Raw genomic sequence first — 22169 nt, 5'->3', positions numbered from 1 at the left:
GTTGAAGGGTCCGTAATGAGAAACAAGCAGGAGATGTCATTTCAAGAATACTAAAAACATTGGAGATAAGTTCATCGTTTGCAGCAAAGCAAAACAATGCACAGATAAGAACAGTGAAACTGTCTATGTAAATGAATTATGAACCATTTTTTTAGTAGTGCTATAAACTGCTTTTAACCAATCTTATCAAAGGAAAAATTTGATATAGACACCTGAACCTACCTGCCAGCACTACTCAATTGAAATGTGATTGTTAAAAATTTACTCTCATGATGAATTAGTTAAAATTTGCCTGATGTTAATGCATTTCTGCTCTCTTTTGCAGTAAATCACAAAAGCTGATGGACACATCGATCAATATGCATTTTATTTTTTTAAATCTAGCCTTTTTAAAGGTTTTCTTGTCTATCTTTTTTTCCAATAAGCTATTTATAGGCTATGCATGGTTTGTTGTGTTTACTTAAGTCCATTTTATTAAGTGATTTAATTGACTAATTGTCACAATAATCGGTAGAGTTATTAATATAAATCAGTAGTGAAAGCCCAAATGAGAACAAACTCAATATTATATACTTGGTAAAGCTCTCTTTTTTACTCCAGGCTCTGGTGACACATCTAAAAACATTCAGCTGGAGTGAATTGTAAGCTACAACCTTTGTGTGCAGTGTTCTAGCAGGAGCTGCATGTCCTGGCAGGGGTGAGCGTGAACAGTGAGAATGGCGAAAATCTGCACTGAAGAGTCGTACCCAACGCGCCACAGGCTATCAGTTCGAGCCTTGGATGATGAAGTGGACCAAACTGATAATGGTGCCAGCAGGTTTGACATCACAGGCTTTGTTTATTTGTATCATGTTCCTTTTTTGTATTTTTCACATATCTACTACATACGGGCTATACATATCTAAATAGGCTAAATCAACACAGCCTTATAAACAAATGATCCTCTTCAGTACACTCTTCAAAAAAGTTGGTTCTTCAAGGGTTCTGTAGTAAAGAAAATGATTCTATATAGAGCCATGAACACTCAAATAACCTTTTGCATGATTAAAGGGTTCTTTGCATCATGAATTGGTTCTTCAGATTGATGGAGAATGTTGTATATGGTGCTATATAGAACCTTTTTGAACAGGGTTCTTCTATTGTGACTATGTCAGTCTTGTATCAATAGAAGAACCCTTTTTGGTGCTATATAGAACCTTTTTCAAAAAGGTTTTATATAGAATCATACAGCACATACTCCATCAATCTGAAGAACCTTTTCACTGTGTAAAGAACCATTTAAGCATGCAAAGTATTCATGTTTCTATATAGAATAATTTTCTGTACTAAATAACCTTTGAAGAGCAATCTTTTGTTAAGTGTGTAGGGCTACACAATATATTGTTTTTAGTTGTTGTCATGATACTGGCCTTTTTTCTGTGGACCTTTTGACCAGTCGCAGGTCCAGATGAGCATTTATGTGGGTGTTTTGATATATCAAGGTATTCATGTGTTCCAACAAAAGGAAATTATTTTGGTCAAAATAATTCTGACCAGTCTTTTAGCCATATGACCTTATTTAGCACCTTATTAGTATTTTTAATATATTGCAAGGTGCATAGCAATCACAATATATATAGTAATAGCAGTATAAGCCTTCTGTTCATATTGTGCAGCCTTACTATGCACACTGTATAAAAAGAATGAAAATCTGATTTGAATATTTCTCCACACTGCCTAGCTATAACCTATAGACTATTCTGTAAACAAAGCAACCAACAAACAAATAAATAATGGAGAAAGATGAATAAACAAGCATTGTTTTTCTGTGTCTGTACAGACATAAAAAAGATCATAGAATTTACTTGCATTATCAATTGATCTTCCTGTATGTGAACATAAAGAGATGTAATTTTGTGCCTCTGACTTTCTTCCTTTCATTTATCACAGGATACACTCTATATGTGACGACACTACCTCTGACATGCAAGGAATCAATTCCACAGCAACCAGTCAGCTTCAGGAGTCTCGCAGAAGCTCGTTTACAGGTTCTGGGGCCATGGCCAGGTAACATGTAGACCGACTCATTCAGGCACTACTTCCCCTCACCATCTAGACATCATCTACTCCATCAACCCCCCCTATCTATGTAGAGTTTACCATCTTGCATAGCAGTGATTTCCATTCCTGGGCTTGGAGTATCCCAGCTGAGGTAGACCTGGTTAGACTCATTAGCTAATTAGCAAGCTGTTTGTAAGCTGAATCAGCTAAGTTAGAGCAGAGAAACCGCTGAACTGTACAGTGCAAGGATACTCCAAAACCAGGCTTAGGAAACACTACTCCGTAGAATCCATTATAGAATATGCCAATCTGGGTCAAATACACATGCAGAGTGTGTTTGAATGACAAATGCTCACATTTAATGCTCAAAAATGCTCAAATTTCGTTCACAACCAATGATATGGTCTCCTCAAATCTTAAGAGAGCAGTACTGTTCAAATGTTCGAGACCACCCTTCATTTATTTAATTTCCGTCCAGAATGCCATGCAGTATATGTTATTCATTTATCAGCATCAGGAAAAATTAGAAAACAGAACTTTACACAGAAGCCTTAACAACTAAATAGTATTTTCAATCTTTCAGCATTTAATGTGCTTACCGGTTGCAATTTATACATTATTTACATTCTTTTTGTGAGACTTTGTTTCTCTAAGAAATCTATTGGTAAATGTTTCCACATCTCCAAAATTTATTCTTTCACACCCATAGCATTGAGTTGTCTTCTCACATTGGAACGGTAGACAGAAACAGATCGGAAGCAAGAGTGCAGCTTGATTTTCTGCTCTCTCTTAAAGATGAAAGCTAAAAAGTACTGTTTATCTGATGTTGACAGTTATAGTGTTCAAGCAGGTCTTGCATGGTTGTTAAAATCCCATTTTCTCTACATCCTTTAATCATTTATTGAGAATAATAGTGAATTATTCTCTCTTACAAAAAAGTGAATAATAGTGATTTTGACTGGATTTTAAATAAAGTGTTCTAGCTGGTCTCTGGCGTTTGCGCAGTACTGTATGTACTTGAATTGAATAATAACAACAAACAGCCCTTTATAACAACCAGGCATCAGTGTGAATATGTAAAGTGTACATTTGACCCAGGAGGCAGCGAAAGCTACATACTGTAGAGAGCATGGGAGTGTTAGTGTCTTACCTGTATTGATCTCCCAGGCTCTCCCACTTCCTGTTTATGCTGCGGAACTGGGCATCACACAGACTGCAGCGTGAGGTCGAGCGGCCCGACTCCTTCTTAGAGCGATTCCGTGGGCCCGAGCTCAAAGATATTTCAAGCCGTGGCAGCTATGCCCACTCCTCCATAGGGCACCCTGACAGGCCTCATAAGAGGAAGTAAGTGAAAAGCACGGACCGTGGGGCAGTCTCTACAGCATGGTTTTCAGGCTTCACTCCTGGAGGACCACCGCTGCAGAGTTTAGCATCTTACCTCATTTGGCCCACTAGATTAAACTCATTGGCGAATTGGCAATCAATTGATTTCAGAGTGTTGCACTAATCTCTGCAGGGCTGCAGCCCTCCAGGACGTGAGCTTGACACTTCTGCTCCACAGGATAAATAAAGATAATGCAAGTGATAACACTGGTATGATGCACCCTGGTGTGAAGTCAAGTGGAAGTGGAGAACTGGTCTACATAAGACGAATAACCCCAATGAAGATGGGGTTAGAATGATGGACTGACTCAATCCAGAGAGACAGTATGTAGATTTCCACATAGGCTTCCCTGTGAGTAGCAAAACGTTGCCTTTATTTTAGTAAGAGAACAGTGAGAGTATAGATTTAGTAGTAGTAAGTTCATGTCTGCAGAACTTTCATCAAACTGAATGATCCTTTCCTCTTAAGAAATACCCGTCAATGGCCACTAGCTGTGTACAATGTGAACAACTGCAACAACACAGATGAGTAAGTATATAGTAGTTACTTTAGAGCCAAACCCTTAGTTATCACTAGGTAATTCTAGGACTTTAGTATGTGATGTTAATATAACTAGAGGTTGATTACTAACAGTTATGTGCATAGATCCAATGCATCACTGCATTAAAAAAAAAGATATAATGGTGCTGGTTTAAGAACATTATAGAATTTAGCTGATTTAGTTCCTTGTGTTAGTGTACTTACTAACTGACATTTGGCAGTGTTAATGCTGCCACCTATAGGCAAACAAATCACAATACACCCCATTAGATTAGTGGTTTAGGTCTGTAGTGGCTCCCTGTAGAAAACACCTGAACTTGCTTAACTTAATAAAAACAAAATTGTTACCTCTAGCAAAAAAGAGGAAAAAAAGAAAGATGAGAAAAAAGAGGAAGAGAAAAAAGATGGAGGCAAGGAGGAGAAAAAGGAAGAGAAAAAGGATGAAAAGAAGGATGAGAAAAAGGATGAAAAGAAGGATGAGAAAAAAGATGACAAGAAGGACGATAAGAAGGATGATAAAAAGAAAGAAGAGCCACCGTAAGTATGTTACAGATATTGCAGACTCATGAAATCTGTTGGATCAACTCTGTTAACTACTTAGGAAAGTACTACTGAACTGAATTCATTTAAATTGTTCGAAATGATCCCTGTTTTGCACAGTGTAAAATGTATTAGTTGCTGTACTGTTCAACCTAAGAACTTGGGTAGTTATTCTAGCTTTGTTTCTTTAGGAAAGAAGTGTGGATCATGGACCCAGCCGCAGACACATATTATCGATGGCTCACAGTAATAGCAGCGCCAGTATTTTACAACCTGATGATGATCGTAACAAGGTCTGCTTATGAACATGGTTCAGCCTGTAACTAAGCTTGGGGGTGTGGAGGAATGGGGTGGTTGAGATGCTTATGGTATCGTGGTGGTGTTTATATTTCTATAGGGCTTGTTTCAATGAGCTACAGTCCACATACACTGTCCTGTGGATCATTCTGGACTACACCTCAGATGCTATCTACTACACAGACACATTTGTAAGATCAAGAACAGGTAAAGACAGAGCTCTTATCTTTGATAAAAGATTAAAGCTTGATAAAAGATTAAAAACCAAAGCAAAATTGTTGATGTTTCATTGAGGTTCCATGCGATTTTACTTTTGACTTTTGAAGAATTTTAATTTTTGAAATTATTTGTTAATGACCGTAGAACCCATGAAATAGATCAAAAAGTTTTCTTTTCTTATTTTTAGGTTTCCTGGAGCAAGGCCTTCTGGTTAAAGATGGCAAGAAGTTGATGGACCACTACAGAACAACCTCACAGTTCAAATATGACATTATGTCAATGATTCCAACTGATATTTTAATGCTGAAAGTGGGATACAACAACCCAGAACTGCGGTTCAATCGCCTTTTTAAAATGGCAAGGCTCTTTGAGTTCTTTGACCGCACAGAGACCAGAACAAACTATCCTAATATTTTTCGTATCAGCAACCTTGTACTTTACATCTTGATCATTATCCACTGGAACGCCTGCATCTTCTACGCCATTTCTAAAACCATCGGCTTCGGCACAGACACGTGGGTGTACCCCAACATTAGCCATCCTGAATACGGACGCCTGGCTAGAAAATACATCTACTGTCTGTACTGGTCCACTCTCACCCTAACCACCATTGGAGAAACCCCCCCTCCTGTCAGAGATGTTGAGTATCTGTTTGTCGTTGCTGACTTCCTCATTGGAGTGCTGATTTTTGCTACTATCGTCGGTAACGTTGGTGCCATGATCTCCAACATGAACGCCTCCCGCGCTGAGTTTCAGGCCAAGATAGACTCCATCAAGCAATACATGCAGTTCCGTAAAGTCTCCAAAGACCTGGAGGCCAGGGTCATCAAGTGGTTTGACTACCTCTGGACGGAAAAGAAAACCTGTGACGAAAAGGAGGTTTTAAAGAACCTTCCAGACAAGCTTAAGGCTGAGATTGCCATCAATGTCCATCTGGATACGCTGAAGAAGGTGCGGATTTTCCAGGATTGTGAAGCTGGACTGCTTATTGAGTTGGTACTGAAACTGCAGCCTCAAGTGTTCAGCCCTGGAGACTACATCTGTAAGAAGGGGGACATTGGAAGAGAGATGTACATCATAAAGGAAGGGAAGCTTGCTGTGGTGGCTGATGATGGCGTTACACAGTTCGTAGTACTCAGTGATGGAGCTTACTTTGGAGAAATCAGTATCCTCGGCATCAAGGGCAGTAAAGCTGGGAACAGACGGACGGCTAACATCCGGAGCGTGGGCTACTCCGACCTTTTCGCCCTCTCCAAAGACGACCTCATGGAAGCGCTTACAGAGTATCCCGAGGCCAAAAAGGCCCTGGAGGAGAAAGGGAGGGCCATCTTGATGAAAGACAACCTGATAGACGAAGCAGTGGCCAACGCAGGAGCTGACCCCAAAGACCTGGAGGAAAAGATTTTGCGGCTGGAGAGCAATCTTGACGTCATGTCCAGCAAGTTTGGCAAACTCATGGCAGAATACACATCCTACCAGAGCAAGATCAAGCAAAGGCTCTCCAACATGGAGAGCAAAGTGAAAACACTGCGGGCAGAAGATCTGTCAGAAGTGGTCGAAGACAAAAAGGAAGAAGAGAAGAAAACAAAATAGATAGTCTTTACAAAACACAGGATGTGAATGGATATACCACAGACAATGGGGTCAAGAGTCAAGGGGGTCTTTTTTTAAATATGTACATATTTTCAAATATAGGCAGCACACTACTTTTAAACTGTTTATACATTTTGTTTATAAATTACGGATATGTGTGCTTCTATTACGTACCATTACTTTTATGTATCATAAAGTGTAAGTATTATGAGTTGAATTCATGTGCACATATTATATATTCTCATTGTAAACATTGTTTATATGACGTTTGTCCTTGTAATCAGTGTGGGTCTGCAAGCAACATGCAAGGACTTATTTATCCTTCAGAGTACGTAATGTCAACTACATAAGGGTCTTTTTTATCTGTAAGGACATTTCAGGATGCTTCAACTACACTTTAAGAAGTTGACAAGTAATGAAGCTACAGGAGAAAATGTCCTTATTTCTACAGAGTTTCATACATGTCAAAGCACTGACCAGTTTACCATGTGTTATCCTAAATTAAGTTGTTGGTCAACATGTTATTTTATGTTAGTGAGCTTGTTTTTGCTGTTGGTTAATCAACAGCATTTCAATATGACAGCTGGTGCCCCCCCCCCAAACACACACAGAGGTGCACTGTCCTTGGGGCCATTGAGGATGTTTAGCATCTAAATTTAATTTAAATATTTAAATTTAAATATATTCTTTAATAAATTCTGAAATAAATTCTCTGCCTTTAATTCATTCTCTTCAGCTACAAGTGGATTGCTGCTTTCAGCTAATATAAAGGCATCGAAACAGGGTGCTTTCAGATAACTGATACTGATTTTAACACATGCATGATGTCTGTGCATGGACAGGGACTATTAGGTTGTAACAGACAACATATAATCTGGTTTAGTTAATCTGATCACAAAAATAATGTACTTGTAAATATATTTTGGTTACATTTTTGATTAGGCAACATCAATAAACCAGTATTTTAATTTACTGAGTGTGCCTATTAATTGCACAATAGTTGGGTCACTATGACTGCTCACCATGAGAGCAAAGTCCAAAAGTAATTAAAATAATGAGATTACATTACACTTTTTAAGTAATCCAAAGGATTACATTACTGGGCTCATCTGAAAGCAGGGTTTGAGTTGTCAGAATGGGTCATACTGGACAGTACACATTGTGCACCAAAAAAGAACCAAGGGGTTGTAACTAAAATATATTGTTTTAAACAAAACCTTTGTAATACCTCTTCCTTAACTGGAGTTGCTGTCTCTGGTTTAAAACGCTTGTGCGGTCCAACAGTCACAATGCAGGCTGATTGTGTGTGGTTTTTTCCCTAAAATATCAGTGTTCTTCAGGAGTATTCATTTTTAATTTGGTAAACTGCAAAACTTCTTATGACTAGGGTTTTTAAAACTGTGCATTGAAATTGTCTTCAGACATTTAGTTTGTCTGACCTCTGTGTGGTTGTTAGCCAGCCTGTGTAAAAGGAAATTACCAGTTTTACTTTACTAAGAGTAAAGATCATCTTGCTTTAGATCATCTTGAGCAATGATTGATTAAACGGCTCTAACAAACCAGACAGGAAATACCAATGCTGCTCTAAAATATTCAAATAACATGACCAGTGACTTTATAGAAGGTACAGATACTATAAACCTGCTTCAGGTTGAAACACCGTACAGCACTGCTTTAAGAGCACTGGTATTACCTGACTGCAGAGCAGCGTTCATCAGGCCAACACCTACATAATCCCCTCATGGCAAGTGACATATACCTATATAAACATTTATCAGTTGTCACAACACTTTCTGGGGTGAAATGACATCAGAATCGACTGAAGCAGCATGTATGGCAACTGTTGCTTGTTAGAATAAGGCTTTGTAAATGTTAATGTGGGTTTATATCAGTTGTCATGAAAGACCTATGTAAGTGTTATGTAACCTTATGAATGCCACCCTACAGAATCAATAAGTGTTAAAACATCTTTTGACAGAACTGAACGCTGGCCTTTCTGTGTTTCTTGGAGAATGTTGTCCAAGAATGTCTTTACCACATGTAACGTTCAGGCTGTGCTTACCCCGTGTAAGGCTCTTAGTACTCGGGAGAAGCTATTCAGAGGCACTAAGCCACAACTCAGGTGGTGTTAAAAGTGGCTAGGGATTGACATAAGCCTTATTCTTCCAAGTTCATCAGGAGTCTGACTGAAAGGTAAGAGGTTAGGGAACAGAGTTAAAACAGTAAGTCTTCAGACTGGTTGTGTGCTGAGAGATCCAAGACAACTGTACCCAGATACTCCAGAACACTCAGGCTGTGAACAGGAGGAAGGCCAGCCTATTTTTTTTACTGGCCAGTAAGGGGCATGGACCAGTCACCATATATCTAGCACTGAACTGCTGCAAAGTAAAATCACACTGCTATAGTACCACTCATGCAAAAGTAGAAAGAACCTGGGTGAGAAAAGAAGGCTTATTGAACAAACTGTTAACTGGGAAGATTAAAACTTTCAATTCAATTTCATTTCATTTGTGATATTCTAGTTTTAAGAGGAATATAAACAGGTTTGAATGTATGAAATGTATGTAAGACGTGTACTAATGAATGTCAGCTTGCTCAAGATTAACTTTTTTTTTTTTAAAGCTACGCTGTTTTTTAAGGACATTTTGTTCATACACATTTTTAATTTCATGTCTCAACAGCTATTTTTCCTGTTGAATCCTGTCCCAATATATGGCCCAAATCCAGTATTTAGAGAAACAATGCAGTTTATGGGTTTACTCATTGGTCAGTTTCTACAGCTTAATTGAATTTAAATGGGAACAGAACCCAGCAACCACTCACTTCAGTCTTAGAGCAAATTAAATCTCAAGGCTACTGTTTGTTCTAAAATCTCAGAGCAGTTAATCATTGTTTTAGAAAAAAATACTACAAATATTTTCTTTTTAAACTGTCGCCGGCTGTAAAAATGCTTCTCAATCTTCAACCATGAGGGCTCGTGCTTACCTTCACATTACATTCTGTCTTGGAACAACTGGAAAACAAGTCATTTCTGAGCTGCTTTACGTTTACACACTAAAGTCACTAAAGTTTTACAGTTTTTAATTTATTTAAGAATAACTGGAAACAAACAATCAAATGCTTTCATTCTCAATATCAAGTTCTGTTACCCCTTTAATGTGAGCGCCATCAGCAGTGGAACAAACCACAGACACATTTATCTGAGAGAGAGAAAACAGCAAAATGATGAGCAAAAGAAAATCTCAGTGGATCCAGGGCATCACTAAAGTGGGTTTCCAGCTGTACTTGGGTAAACCTGAGGGGTGAATCTCAGCATACATTTTTGGCACGTCATGATAGTGGTACAATTTGTGCCAATATCCCCTCATTCATTCAACAGTATAGTTATTTGGGCCAGACACTGTGCGGAGCAAAACAAAGCTACTAAAATATTAACCCAGCTGACTTCAATGGAGTACTGATAAGGGCATTTTGTAATTAGCTTAAAAGTCTGCCATCCTGAATTAAAACAAGATTGGTAAAGAAATAAACCTCTATCTCTCCAAATAAGGGCTTTGCAAACATTGTAAAGGAGAGGTGGTTTTCTTTGTCTTTCATTTGTCTATTCATAGTCTTTCCTTTGCCATGAGTACACCACGAGAGCAGACTGGTTTCGGCTAATCATGTCATCATACTGAAGTAAGACAGAGAACCAGACTCTGCGGCTAAATACAGAACACTGGCCATAAGCAAGCAGCACAACTTGCCGACATGGCATTTACAAACAATGCAGTTCCTCAATAAATACAGATTCCTGGTAACAAAAGTTGGACTGAAGTTGCTCTGTACCTCGAAAAGCATCGCTGGCGATGTGCGGACTGACTGGGGAAGACCTATGAACCATGAGCACGACATGTCAACGAGCGGTCGACAGAAAACTAACAGACATTCTGAATATTGAGTTAAGTGCACTTTCACAGTTCAACCATAGTACAACAGTAACTTCCCCCTCCCTTTACTCTTTTGTTCTTTTTTTTTTTTTAATATTTCTTTAGGTTTATGTGGTGATCAGTCCTGAAGGTGTTGGAAATCTCTAACTGTCCCTCCTTCTACCGCATAAGAAATCAAAAAGTGAGCTGAATTCCAGGCAGACATGAAAGAACAGACTTTATCCCTTAAAATAAATAGTGCTATATCTCAGTGCATACAAAAAGGGAAACTTAACACTTACATTAGAGGGAGAGAGCCAAGAGTCCAGTGTGGTTTTATCTACTATTTAGGCACAGGCACTCGGTCACCAGAACTTTCCCATTTTAGCCCATTTCATATCCTGCCTTACATTTAAACTTGATATTTATGTTTTGTCGGTGTAGTTGATTTCGCCTTTGACGAACACACGAAAACTCTGAAGTTGACTGAGTTCTTTTGCGTCTCCTCATGCCTCAGAGCATGCCGAAGCCTTTGGCGTAAGTGATGGCTTTGAGGAGTCTCTCTCTAAGTTTCTCCTTCGTGGAGTATTCAGGGAGGAGCAGCACGTTGAAACAGGTGTGAGAGGTTGGTAACCTAACGGGTAACAAAAACAAAGAATTTCAGAAGATTCAAACATGCAAACAAAGAGTTCACTCGTAACAAATTTTCAGCGCAAATAGAGAACAGAAGTGAGAAAAATTAGGACTATTATAAAGCTCCAATATGCAAATGCCTTGTCATTACCTGTCTGAATCTGGCCCATTTTTGGCAATGATCATCTTCAATTTGCCCAGGCCGCCCACAGGCGCTCTGTCGGTGCCTGTGGTGAACTGCAGAAACAGCCTCTTCTGCTCCTGTCCAAATGAGTGCACTGTCTCCCAGAAGTCCCTGAAGGTCAAACAACAGTATTGTCATCATCATTTACATGTTCAGCATCTAATGCAAGAATACAGCACATGCTTTCCAGTACAACCATCATCTAAGCCTGTCTCCACCTTTGTTGGGTCCTCTGAACAAGGCATCTAAGTGGTAATTACGGAGCAGATTTGTTTAACAAGGTACGGTAACTTAATATTTTATTCTATGTGATTTCAAAGCATTTGTATAGGTCCACACATAATGCAATGTTCACACAGAGTAATAAGCAGCTGGTATGCTATATATCACGCTATATACCGATATCGGAAAAAAAAACTGGACATACAAGGTTTTGACATGACAGCGAGAGGACTGAAATGACATTTTAATGCAAGCACAGCTTTTTTTACATACTTAATAATGCGACAATCCCTGTTGTAACCACCATCATATTCTGTAGTCTCTTCGAGTGCTTGAAAGTCAAGATTCTGGAAGTGAAAAACAGACATGGGTATTATCCAAACCACACAGTGCAGACACTGGGAGTAAGATCAGATGACTGTAACTTTGTATACAGCTCACTTACTCTGCTGCCACATATAAGTAGCTCAATTTCCTCAGGTCGAAACAGATACTTCAGTGGAGACTCATTAGTAACCATATGGAAACCTCTTTTGAATGCCTTGAATTGTTTCTCCACACTTTTGTTGAGCATATATTCAGCATAGAGTGCTACAAAATCCTGCAGAAAGGAACACAGTTAACTGGTCACAAATTAATTTGTGCTGCTGTCAAACTACACTTTTTGTGTATAAAAAGGTGACTGACCTTCCTGTTATCGTTGGTAACAGGGATTTTCTCTCCACCTTCCCTTAAATCATACATGACAGGGTTGCCAAACAGATCTGTCTGTGATATCTGGAAAGTGATCATCATGTCTTCCTCCACGTTGCCCTCATACTCCAGCAGCTCCTTCAGACTCTGATAAAGAACCTGCCCCAGGCAGCAGCATACATGATGAAAAAATGGAATCATGACAAAATTGTCTAGTCAGTCACTGGCTGTTTGAACAGGGAACAGTGTTTTAAAATTGTGCTCCTGAGTGTGTCAGGTGAGTTCTCATATAAGTTTCTCCTCTTTTCTGATTTGACATACTAAGAAATAATAAAACAATAGCCAAATGCAATATTACCGGATGAGAATCTGCAAGGTCTCGGAAGGTTCCTTTCTTTCCCATTAGCTTTCTGTAAACCACCATAGGGAAGTGCACGTCCAGAATGCAGTTATTGTAGATAGCTAGGCCCAGGACAATACCTATCAAAGTGAACTGGCCTTCATTTTCAAATGATGAGGGGTTGAACCAGAAAAGCTTTGTGCTTTCATCATAGGTGAACATGCCTGCAGAAGACATGGAAAGAACAGGTATAAGGTATGACCAAAAGACAGTTGTTTTACAGTAGATGTGTAGTTTGCTAACAGCATTTACCTCTATATTAAACCAGTATTAAAATGAAGTATCATCTTACACCAAAGTGATTACAATTAGATTAAGAATTATATTAAACTAGTGATGCAACGACACCATTTTTTTAGACCAAGTACAAGTACGAGCTGATTCTGAGTTCGATTCCGTACTGAGTAACCTACTTTGAATTAAGTAGTTATTAATGTAAATGAGTGCAGAATAACAATGCAGCTGATTTTAAATTAAGTGCATTAACTATGCTAAATTATTTACCATGGATTAAGTAGCGCTGCAGAGTGGGTTTTGCTGCATGTGAGAAAAGTGTGTACAGCTGTAAGTAATGTATGTTTCACAGTTTTGGTTCTCATCTGTCTCTTTCTTTACCAGTCTCTGTAGCACAGTGACATCCGAGGCTAATGCATCCAATGATCTCACTTGTGGGGTTTTACTTCTTCTCGGAGTCTTTTGTAAGGCTGGTTGAGCTGTAGTTGCATACTCTCTAAAGCCAGACATACACTGTGTGATTTTATGAAATACTGTTTTTTAGTGACTCACACTGTACTTTTGAATAGACCATCATGTATGGACAAACTCTACGATTTTAATTACCCACACAGCATGAAAACATCCGGTATGACCGACCTGCTACATGAAACAGCCCCTACAGTCATCTGCACATTAAGTACTGAGCAAACACGCTGAGAAACTGAGCTGCAGAAGAACTGCTAACACTGTGCACTGAAGCTAAAAGCAGGCATGGATGTATACTGTATGTCAATACGATCTGTCTATAGTCCATTTCAGAAAAGAAAAAAAATCCATCGTATTAATGATTAAACCTCATAATATTATTCAGTCAAACAGAGTGAAGTCGGCATAGACGAACTTTGGTAGAAAATGTCGACTGTTTTGCTTCCACCTGTATTGGGGAAACAATTCTGATTGTGCTTAATACAAGATCAAATCACAGAGTGTAGGTCTGGTGAGAATATGCCAAGGCGGAATGTTCAAAGCGTCCAACGACTGTGTCTGACTGCCACAAAGTCAGCAACACTTCCTTAAGCGAGCAAACCCTCGTTCACTACCAGCTTGAGTCTTTTGTTCGTTAGCACAGCAGCACTAACTACACTAGGCTTATGTGACATGGTTTTAGGTGGTATCAGATGTTAGTATCTGTGAATTTTTATGAGCACGAGTAAATTAGTGCAGTAACGGCCCAATGCCCGATGCCAGTATCTGTATTGATGCATCCCTAAATTAAACCCAAATCCTACTCACAAGCATTATAACACTGGTATCAATCTTCTAAAACCAACAGGCTCTTCACCTTTCTCCTCTAACACATGCACTTGGTTTTGTTTATGTCAGATCTGATACGACCACTGCATCGATTCAGCAATTCTTTTAAGAAAGCCTATATCATATAAAAGTAAAGTATATGTACTTAAAGTATATAAAAAGTCAAGACACACCAAGGAATCTTTACAGACTGCAACAAACCTAGCCACTCATCTAAACAATGAGTAACAAGGAAAGCTGCTGGTTTCCATAACTGTATGGTATGTATTTAAAGCAAGATTTATGTCATGTGAGCTTTAAACGAAATACAACAACATTTTCATGAAAATATGATAATGATTACCTATATCTGGGTTGAAGATCTCTTCTACTACCAGCTGAAAGAACTCTTTGGAAACACCTCCTTCATCCACACCCTGCTCTCCTTCAAACTCCACATACAGCTGCTTCTTCAAGTCTGCTGGGTTTTCCATGGCGATCATCTCCAGCTGAAATCACAAACATGGTGGGACTGTTATTGTATTTCCATCCACCAGCACTACATATATCTCCAAAAGTAAATAGGTTTTTATACAAATGCTGAAAATACAGTGGCTCAGGTGATTTTATCTAAGCTATATCATTTACATACCCCAAGAAAACCTTCAAAATCTACTCCAGACTTACCCTGACGAGAGCATCATCTATGATGTGGTCTCTGCGCACTTTGAGGCGCAGGTAAGGGTTGAGCTGCTGCCCCTGCACCAGGCTGTAGAGGGCAGTGATCCTGCGCTCACTGTACATGCGGATCCTGTTGTCGTAGTAGAGGCCCAGGTTTTTCGTCACAGCGTTAAGAATAAATGGACAGGTCATGAAGGAGAACTTGCTCTCCGTTTCCACCTTGAAGAAGGTGTAGTCCTTGTCCATTTCCAGAACATCGTTTAGCGGTTCATTGATGAACTCCTCAAATGGAATGAGGGGCTTGCGGCAGTCCGACGTGCGGATACCCAGTTCCGTCTCCAGCGGGTCCACGCGTGGCCCTTTCTTGTTGCGCCGCTCCTCACCTAGCAGCTCCTGCAGGGTCAGCTCACTGGACTCAGGGATAGGCTCATCATCCTCCTCTTCGTTGTGATCTGTGTCAAGGTCGCCACCCAGCACGTTTGCATAGTAGACAATTTTCAAGCACTTGGTGGCCGCTACCACGCCGTCATCCTCGTTAACCAGGTTATCACTGTTGAACTCGTTGCTGATGACTGTGTAGGTGATGAGCTGCTGAAACGTCTCCACCAGGCGCCGAATCTGGTCAGCTCCGTACTGCGACCAAAGGCGTGCTAGCTTGGCCAGAGCCGGGAGAGGTAGCTTGCTCATGGCCTTGCAGAACTGTGGCAGGGCAATTTCCAGGTACTCGGGACTGTGCAGGTTGCTGTTTTCCATGACAATGATGAACACGTTTAAGTAATTGGGATCAGCTGCATACACATTATGATAGGTAAGGTCACATTCCACATTAGGCGACAGGTACACCAATGCATTCAGGAATGCTGCCTCGATCTTCTCATTAGACAATAGTCTGTCGTAAACTCTTCTTACTGCGTCAATGTCCACAGACACTTCAACCGGACCCAGCTTTTGGACGTTGTTACCGTCGTGAGAGGCCCCTTCTCCACTGGAAGCGGCAGCGGCATCAGGGTCCACCTCCATGGCACTGGCCGAACCAGAGGCAGTCTCTTTCTCATCTTCATCCTTGTCCTCGTCCTTGGCCTGCAGCGACTTCAGCTCCTCCTTGGTGTGCTGTTTAGCCTTGCGAAAGCTCTGCACCAGGCTTTCCGCACTGGAGAAGACCCTCCCGATGACACGGATCAGAGGGGAGTAGTCTTCCGTCTCACCACAGAGAGCCAGAATTTCGTAAACCTTTTCCTCTGTCAAATAATTCAAATCTGAAAAATCACAGAAGCAAAATGAGGGTGCAAAAAATAATGTAATAACAACAAACATTAAAAAAGTAGTACTGTTTTCAGTAATTTTAGTTCGATTAGCTTAAAGAAGTGAGCGTTAGCAGAGTCCAATCAGCCCAATCAAATAAAAAAACAAAATGCTATGCTTACCTCTAAAGTCTTCCCTGGTGGGAGGCAGATCCTTGTGGTTCATCTTCCCGTTGCTGCAAGCAGAGAAATTGTGGGCTCCTTTGGCACTGTTCTCCGGGAAAGCCGAGCTGGCGCCTTTCTTAGAGGGGTGAGGATCACACAGTTTGGCGTTATTCTTATACAGCTCCAGGGCCTTGATGGCCGCTGCATTGTTATCCATGCGCCGGAAACCCGGAGAGGAGCCACAAGCCTCGTTCGTGCAGGCCTCATTTCCACAGCCCTCTGTTAACTGGTGGTAGTAACGCTCAATTAGATGCTTTGCAGCTGCTCGCTTCCTGCATCAGACATTCAAACAGGGCAGCAGGGGATTAGTAGAGTTCATTCACAAAACTACTTTTAATGCCACAAGAGCAAACGCTACTCTGCAAAACAGTGTCAAGAAGTACAGAGAGCCAATACAGTACAGCCACTTCAATTTCGCAAACAAAATGAAAATGTTAAGACATTTGCACAACAAACACCCTGCAAATAATAGCTCAGTTCACTACATGTGAACTATAACTCAGTTCACATGTCCACTACTTTTTTTCCAAACCAAATCGAAGATGATAAAGAATCAGTCAAAACACCAGGAATGAATATATCAGTATTCATCACAAGAACAGAATATATGACTGACATAAGAGTTATTACAATATTAGAGATTCAAGAATTCATCAAGAGGATATAACTGTAAGAGAAGCTTTTAAGAGAAATGCAAATACTCATGCAGCACAACTTACAGAAAACATTTGCTATGCATGCTATTTTCTAGGCTATGGTTTGTTTCTCAGAGAGCAATTCAGTTGGATTCTGGCTGCATGCTGATCATGACACCCAGGCGTCAATTACACAGTCTGACAGCAGCCACAGCATGGATGTGGGAATCCCACAAAACCAATATAAAATGCCAAAGACAGAGAAAATGCTGACTTTTACTTTTTGTAATCTTGCTGGTACAGACTATTCGCTGTGCCACAGGCATCAATAAAAACAGTTTGACAGTGCAACAGAGTGCAATACTAGCAATACAGAAAAAATGTGCTATTTAGAATTGGAAAAGGGTTCTATGAGAAAAAGACAATATACTCACATTAGACTTGCTTAAAGTTTCCAATGCTGGACTCTTCTATACTGTAGAACTCTAGAGAGAACAAAATGTGGTCAGGAAACAATCCTGTAGACGATGAGAGGACAGGTTAGCTCTGGACTTAATAACACAGCTTTCCATTTTCTGGTCATGTAACATTAACGAGTAAACTGCAATGCATATGAAGTAACTGCACAATTTAATAAAAAATAATCAGGTCTGTTCATACTTATGTGAAAACGCAACATTTGACAAGGACAAGAGTGCGCCACGGAGGACCATGATCGCGTTTTTGCAGCCTGAGCTATGAGAGCTAAGTGGAACTGACAGGTGCTGTGCAGAGGAAGTCCAATAACAAAGCCTCCGTGCAGAAAACATGCGAGTAGAGGAGAATCTAAACCGCGAAACTCTTTAAACGCTCAGACGTGTCATGACTAGAACACGGTGTGGAAGTAAAGTGTAGCTGGCAGTCCGTGTGTGGGCAGGCCGCCGGGGGGCAGGGGGGGTATGACTGTGCACAAACACGGTACGAGCTTTCAGCTAACTTCCACCGTCAACAGCGGCGGCATTTTCGGCGACCGCTGCGAAGCCACTAACACAAACGTGCAATCTAATGTTAAACTTAGACCGAAATCGAACCGATGAACAGACTGGGCGCACCGATCCAGCGCCCAGCAGCAGCGCTCCGTAACCTTGCAGCAACTGTCACCGGGAGAAGCTTCACTAGCTCTGAGCTAACTCTGCTAGTTCGCTAACTAGCCTAGCTAGCTCCGTTCTTAAGCGCTGACCAATTCATATTTTTTCAAAGCCGCGCAGAACTTATTATTCCCCAACTCGCGGTGTTAATATTTAGCAAAGCCACGAAAAAAACAAACCCTCCCCGGGTCCCGCTCAGCTCCTCAGGCCGCAGAATCCGCGCTCTCTCCCCCCGCAGCGCCGGAGCGCAGGAGCGGGGGGCCGAGCCGCTAAAAACACGCCCCGCCGCCGCGCTTCTGCGCCCAAAACACGACACGAGTGACACGTTGACAGCTTACTTCTGAATATGCTCTGTCGCGGGCTTGTAATCCTGCCACTCAACATCACAGTCGCTCCAGTTCTGTCTGTGTTCAGCTCCAACCCCTCAACCAAACATTTTCGGCCATCTTGATAGCTGAGGCAAACACGGACCGTATCCCAGGATGCAACGTGAAACCTTAACAAACCATAGACGTTCGCCGGTCAGCCACAGTGCCGGAAAAACAAAGATAAAATATTTGCTTTCTGTTTCAGGTTAGCTCTTCAGTAGAGCGTCACATTGATAGCCATTTGAAATGGCTTGGGCACATCCACAAAAGACGAGCATGGCTGCTCGTTTTCAGTTCCTGTTTGTGACTTTTTCCACACTTTTACTTTACTTGGTAATAGGGTTCTCAATGATAACACGTACCACCAGGTGGCGCAATTCGAAAACGAGACCATAGAAATCTTCCAGTGCTACGTAAGACCTGATTAAAGGGACAGTCCGTCCAAAATGAAAAGTGTAAACATCACTACTGTGGTAAACATGCTTATTCGCATCCCCAGCAGCAGCGCTGTAGTCACAAGAATGAGATTTTCTGGTTTAAAGATTAGGAGCCCCCTTTTCTGATGGCATATCTTGAAGGTGGGAGGAACTTTGAAAAACTACAACCAGAGAACTTGTAGAACTTCCGGGTTTCTCAAACGCTAGAGGGCGCTCCTGAGCGAGTCCAAAATGAATGGGTTAAGATGGAGCATTTGAGCAAAACCATAATTTATAAATGCTTAAACATTTTAATGTAAAAGAATACAATAATTCACTGAATACTGAATAGAATAAAACATTTTAACACTGCTGTTAGATTTTTAAGAGCTTTTAAACTCGAGTTACAGGAGTTTAAAACAGTGCCTCGTGCATCTATGACGTCTGTGAGCACGAACAGCCAATGGGCTGCTCCGCTCGCCAACCAATCAGCACTCAGTAGCTGTAATTCCAACGTCCTGCTGCCCAAAACCTGTTTGCTGTAGAAAAAAGCAAATATATAGGTACGTTTTCTTTGCTTTTTTAGTGAAATGCATCCTTCTACTTTCTAAAATTAAAGGAAAGTTCTGGGCAAGTGATTAGAAACTATTTTAACTTTTTGTTTTTAGCCGTTGAGCTGAACTTCCATTGGGTTTACTGATTTTACTTACATTCATTGAGGACTCGCTCGCGGGCGCCCTCTGGCGTTTTGCAATCATGTTTTTGATATAACAGGGGAAACAGGAAGTGGCCAGGCTCCTTATAAACTGGCTCTGCTACAACTGCTTTGGGGCAGATACTTCAGGGCAGGTAGTTAGCAATGTTTTTTTTTCCCTTATCACCTGGCTAATGCAGAAGGAATCCAGATAGCCAGTGTTACTGCTGGGAAGCAGAATATCACAATATCATGGATTTAGCTTACACATCAATGGCTATGCGAGCATAATCATAATTTGAAAAAAAAATGATTGTATGATGTATTTGTGTAATGCATGCTGGGTAAATATTGTAATGAGGCATGGATGAAAACACAAAAAGTTCTTTATATCTTGGTTTGAATAATGCAGTTTGGTTTATGAGTTTTTGCTCTATTCCAGCTTTGGTACAGATTTCTTAAATTCCATCAGCAGCACACTTGATTTAATTTCATGAAGTGTTGATTAGCTGAAGCAGGTCCTCAGATGTTTTATCATTGTTTAGTGTAAAAATATAGTTATATAATAGTTAATATAACTGTTTTGGGTCATTTTCGTGATGCGGAGCAATTCCGTGGTCATCTTTGACACATTTGGTCTGCATGGCCTTCTGTAGTAGCCATTATTTCCTGGTTCACAAGTTTATTTGAGTTTGTTTGATGACCTTACTCTCAACATTATAGACAGTAGGTCTTTTGATTTGTCCTAATACCTGACCCTATTTTCTTACATGATTGTTTTTCGTCTTGGACATTTTCTTTGTTTATTTAGTTATATTGTGCCATTTGCTGCTGTCTTACATTTAGGAATGGCAAACCTGTGAAAAACAGTATGCACGGATCCTCATTTCTAACTAATCAAAAGATTAATTAGTGAACTAGTAACTTAGTCTATCATTCTAACACTGTTAGCTGACAGAGTTCAGACTAAAACCACCTGTTTGCATGTTTCAAATGCAATTCACTTGTTATTATGTGCTTATGAAAGGAAATACAGATGTTTTTACATATTTAAAACATAGATAATGAGAACAAAACAGTCCCTGCCACTTTGTGATTACTATTGTGTGTGTATGAGAGGCCTGAAGTCACACCTGCTCCACTGATGAGATTATCTCTGAGGAGGAAAGAAAAGACGAGGGCTTGTTTTTATTCTGTAGTGGACAATGGAGGCGTGTGTAGTGCTGAATAATGGAAAGCACATCCATGTTTAGAGTGATGCAGCTGTGAAGAATCGAGGTCTCATGAATATAGACAGCTGTTTAGCTCCAAGTCAACAAGGTCCCAGATTAAACTCCACACACAGACACGTCTGCTTACGTATAATGAGATGGACTGGCTCAGTGAAGCCAAACAGAGCAACTGTTGTGCAACCTTTACCCCAAAACAATTTTGCATCGACAGTGAAGCCTGTTTTCAACAGCATTCACATTCTGGAGATTTTGCAAATAGCTCAAAGTCAGAATTCCTTATTAGACAAATTCAAGTTTGGTTTCATCTTCTGAGGATAAAAATTACAGAATGACACGTTCACCACAAGATTGAGGTACAAATTGTGTAAAACATCTTCCTTAGGGGCAGAAATATGAAAGCCAAACGGTTAAACAGGCTACAGAAGTCTGTTCATGTATGATGTGTAATTTAGTCTGGGTGGCATTTCAATGTGTACAGTAGTCTTGTCATGCTTTGATGGGAACTACATGACAATTTGATTCTATACAAAGGGAGTCAATAAATGCATATATGCTATGGACTGGAGGAAGGTGATCGAGTATTCAAGACTGGTGGAAGAAACATCAATAATCTTCCATATTTGGGTGATACAACACTCATAGCAGAAAACCAGGATGACCTGAAGGAAAGTTACAGAACAGAGTGAAAAGGTGGGACTGTAGCTCAAACAAAACAAGAGGCTGCAAACTTTACCACTGATGGTGAAGATTTAGAGGTGGTGAACGGCATTTGTCTGCTTAATACTTGTCTACTTGATCTACTCGATAACAAAAATGATCCAACAAGATATGAGATATGATACAAATTGGCGCTCAGCAGAACAAGGGTGAGAGAACTTGAAAAAATCTTCAAATATAATCATGTGTCCCTACAAACAAAGATCAGCATTGTCCAAGCTGTGGTATTCTCTGTGGTTCTTTATAAATGTGAAAGCTGGACAATAAAAAGCACAGGAACAATTTTGATGCCTTTGAACTGGTGCTAGTGAAGGCTTTTGAAAGATCCTTGGACGGCAAAGAAAACAAACAAAAAAAAGATCTTTGGCCAAATCAAGCCTCACCTCTCAAAGCCCAGATGACCATCCTCAAACTCTCATTTTGGACATATTATGAGAAGAAACAATTCATTGGAAAAGACAGTTTTGCTTGCAACAGTTGGAGGTAAAAAAGGACGAGGGCGGCCAGCACTGAGAGGATTCATGAACAAGCCGTTAATAAGGCCAAAGACCCAAACAGAAGACTGGATATTCTGGAGAAACATTATTCATATGGTTGCCAGGAGATGGAGTCAACTTGACAGCACCTGATGTTAATAATACCTGTGAAAAGTTAATCATATTAATAATGAT

At 40.3% G+C, this 22169-nt stretch overlaps 2 protein-coding genes across 8 annotated transcripts; one reads left to right on the top strand and one right to left on the bottom strand.

Annotated features, from left to right (window-relative positions):
- Positions 1-716: 716 nt before the first annotated feature.
- On the top strand, positions 717-6613 carry cnga3a (cyclic nucleotide gated channel subunit alpha 3a). Of its 2 annotated transcripts, XM_036569576.1 has the most exons (8): positions 717-817; positions 1930-2046; positions 3208-3384; positions 3893-3952; positions 4319-4501; positions 4696-4797; positions 4902-5008; positions 5208-6613. In XM_036569576.1, the coding sequence occupies exons 1-8, from the start codon at positions 717-719 to the stop codon at positions 6611-6613; spliced, it is 2253 nt and encodes a 750-aa protein (XP_036425469.1). The 2 variants fall into 2 exon arrangements, with proteins under 2 accessions (XP_036425469.1, XP_036425470.1); XM_036569577.1 differs by lacking the exons at positions 3893-3952; positions 4319-4501.
- Positions 6614-10591: 3978 nt separating this feature from the next.
- On the bottom strand, positions 10592-18565 carry ube3a (ubiquitin protein ligase E3A). Of its 6 annotated transcripts, none has more exons than XM_036570745.1 (11): positions 18410-18565; positions 17379-17462; positions 16268-16581; positions 14850-16099; positions 14527-14671; positions 12612-12817; positions 12248-12412; positions 12006-12161; positions 11834-11907; positions 11306-11449; positions 10592-11155 (listed from the first exon to the last, which is right to left on the bottom strand). In XM_036570745.1, coding segments are annotated over exons 2-11 (2577 nt in total). In that variant the 5' UTR covers positions 17381-17462; positions 18410-18565; the 3' UTR covers positions 10592-11034. The 6 variants fall into 6 exon arrangements, with proteins under 6 accessions (XP_036426638.1, XP_036426642.1, XP_036426643.1 ...); XM_036570749.1 differs by having other exon boundaries at positions 16268-16385; XM_036570750.1 differs by having other exon boundaries at positions 16268-16381.
- Positions 18566-22169: the final 3604 nt, after the last annotated feature.

This window comes from Colossoma macropomum, unplaced genomic scaffold, assembly GCF_904425465.1.
Source record: "Colossoma macropomum unplaced genomic scaffold, Colossoma_macropomum, whole genome shotgun sequence".
Classification (NCBI taxonomy): domain Eukaryota; kingdom Metazoa; phylum Chordata; class Actinopteri; order Characiformes; family Serrasalmidae; genus Colossoma; species Colossoma macropomum.
Note: the sequence above shows the minus strand (reverse complement) of the source record. Positions and strands in the feature narration are given on the sequence as shown.

Coding starts and splice junctions, on each gene's coding strand:
- cnga3a (XM_036569576.1), top strand. CDS start 717: ATGGCGAAAATCTGCACTGAAGAGTCGTACCCAACGCGCCACAGGCTA. Junction 2,047..3,207: donor GGTTCTGGGGCCATGGCCAG/GTAACATGTAGA, acceptor TTGATCTCCCAG/GCTCTCCCACTTCCTGTTTA. Junction 4,502..4,695: donor AAAAAGAAAGAAGAGCCACC/GTAAGTATGTTA, acceptor TTGTTTCTTTAG/GAAAGAAGTGTGGATCATGG.
- ube3a (XM_036570745.1), bottom strand. Junction 12,162..12,247: donor TTACCAACGATAACAGGAAG/GTCAGTCACCTT, acceptor TCCTTTCTGCAG/GATTTTGTAGCACTCTATGC. Junction 11,156..11,305: donor AATGGGCCAGATTCAGACAG/GTAATGACAAGG, acceptor GTTACCCGTTAG/GTTACCAACCTCTCACACCT.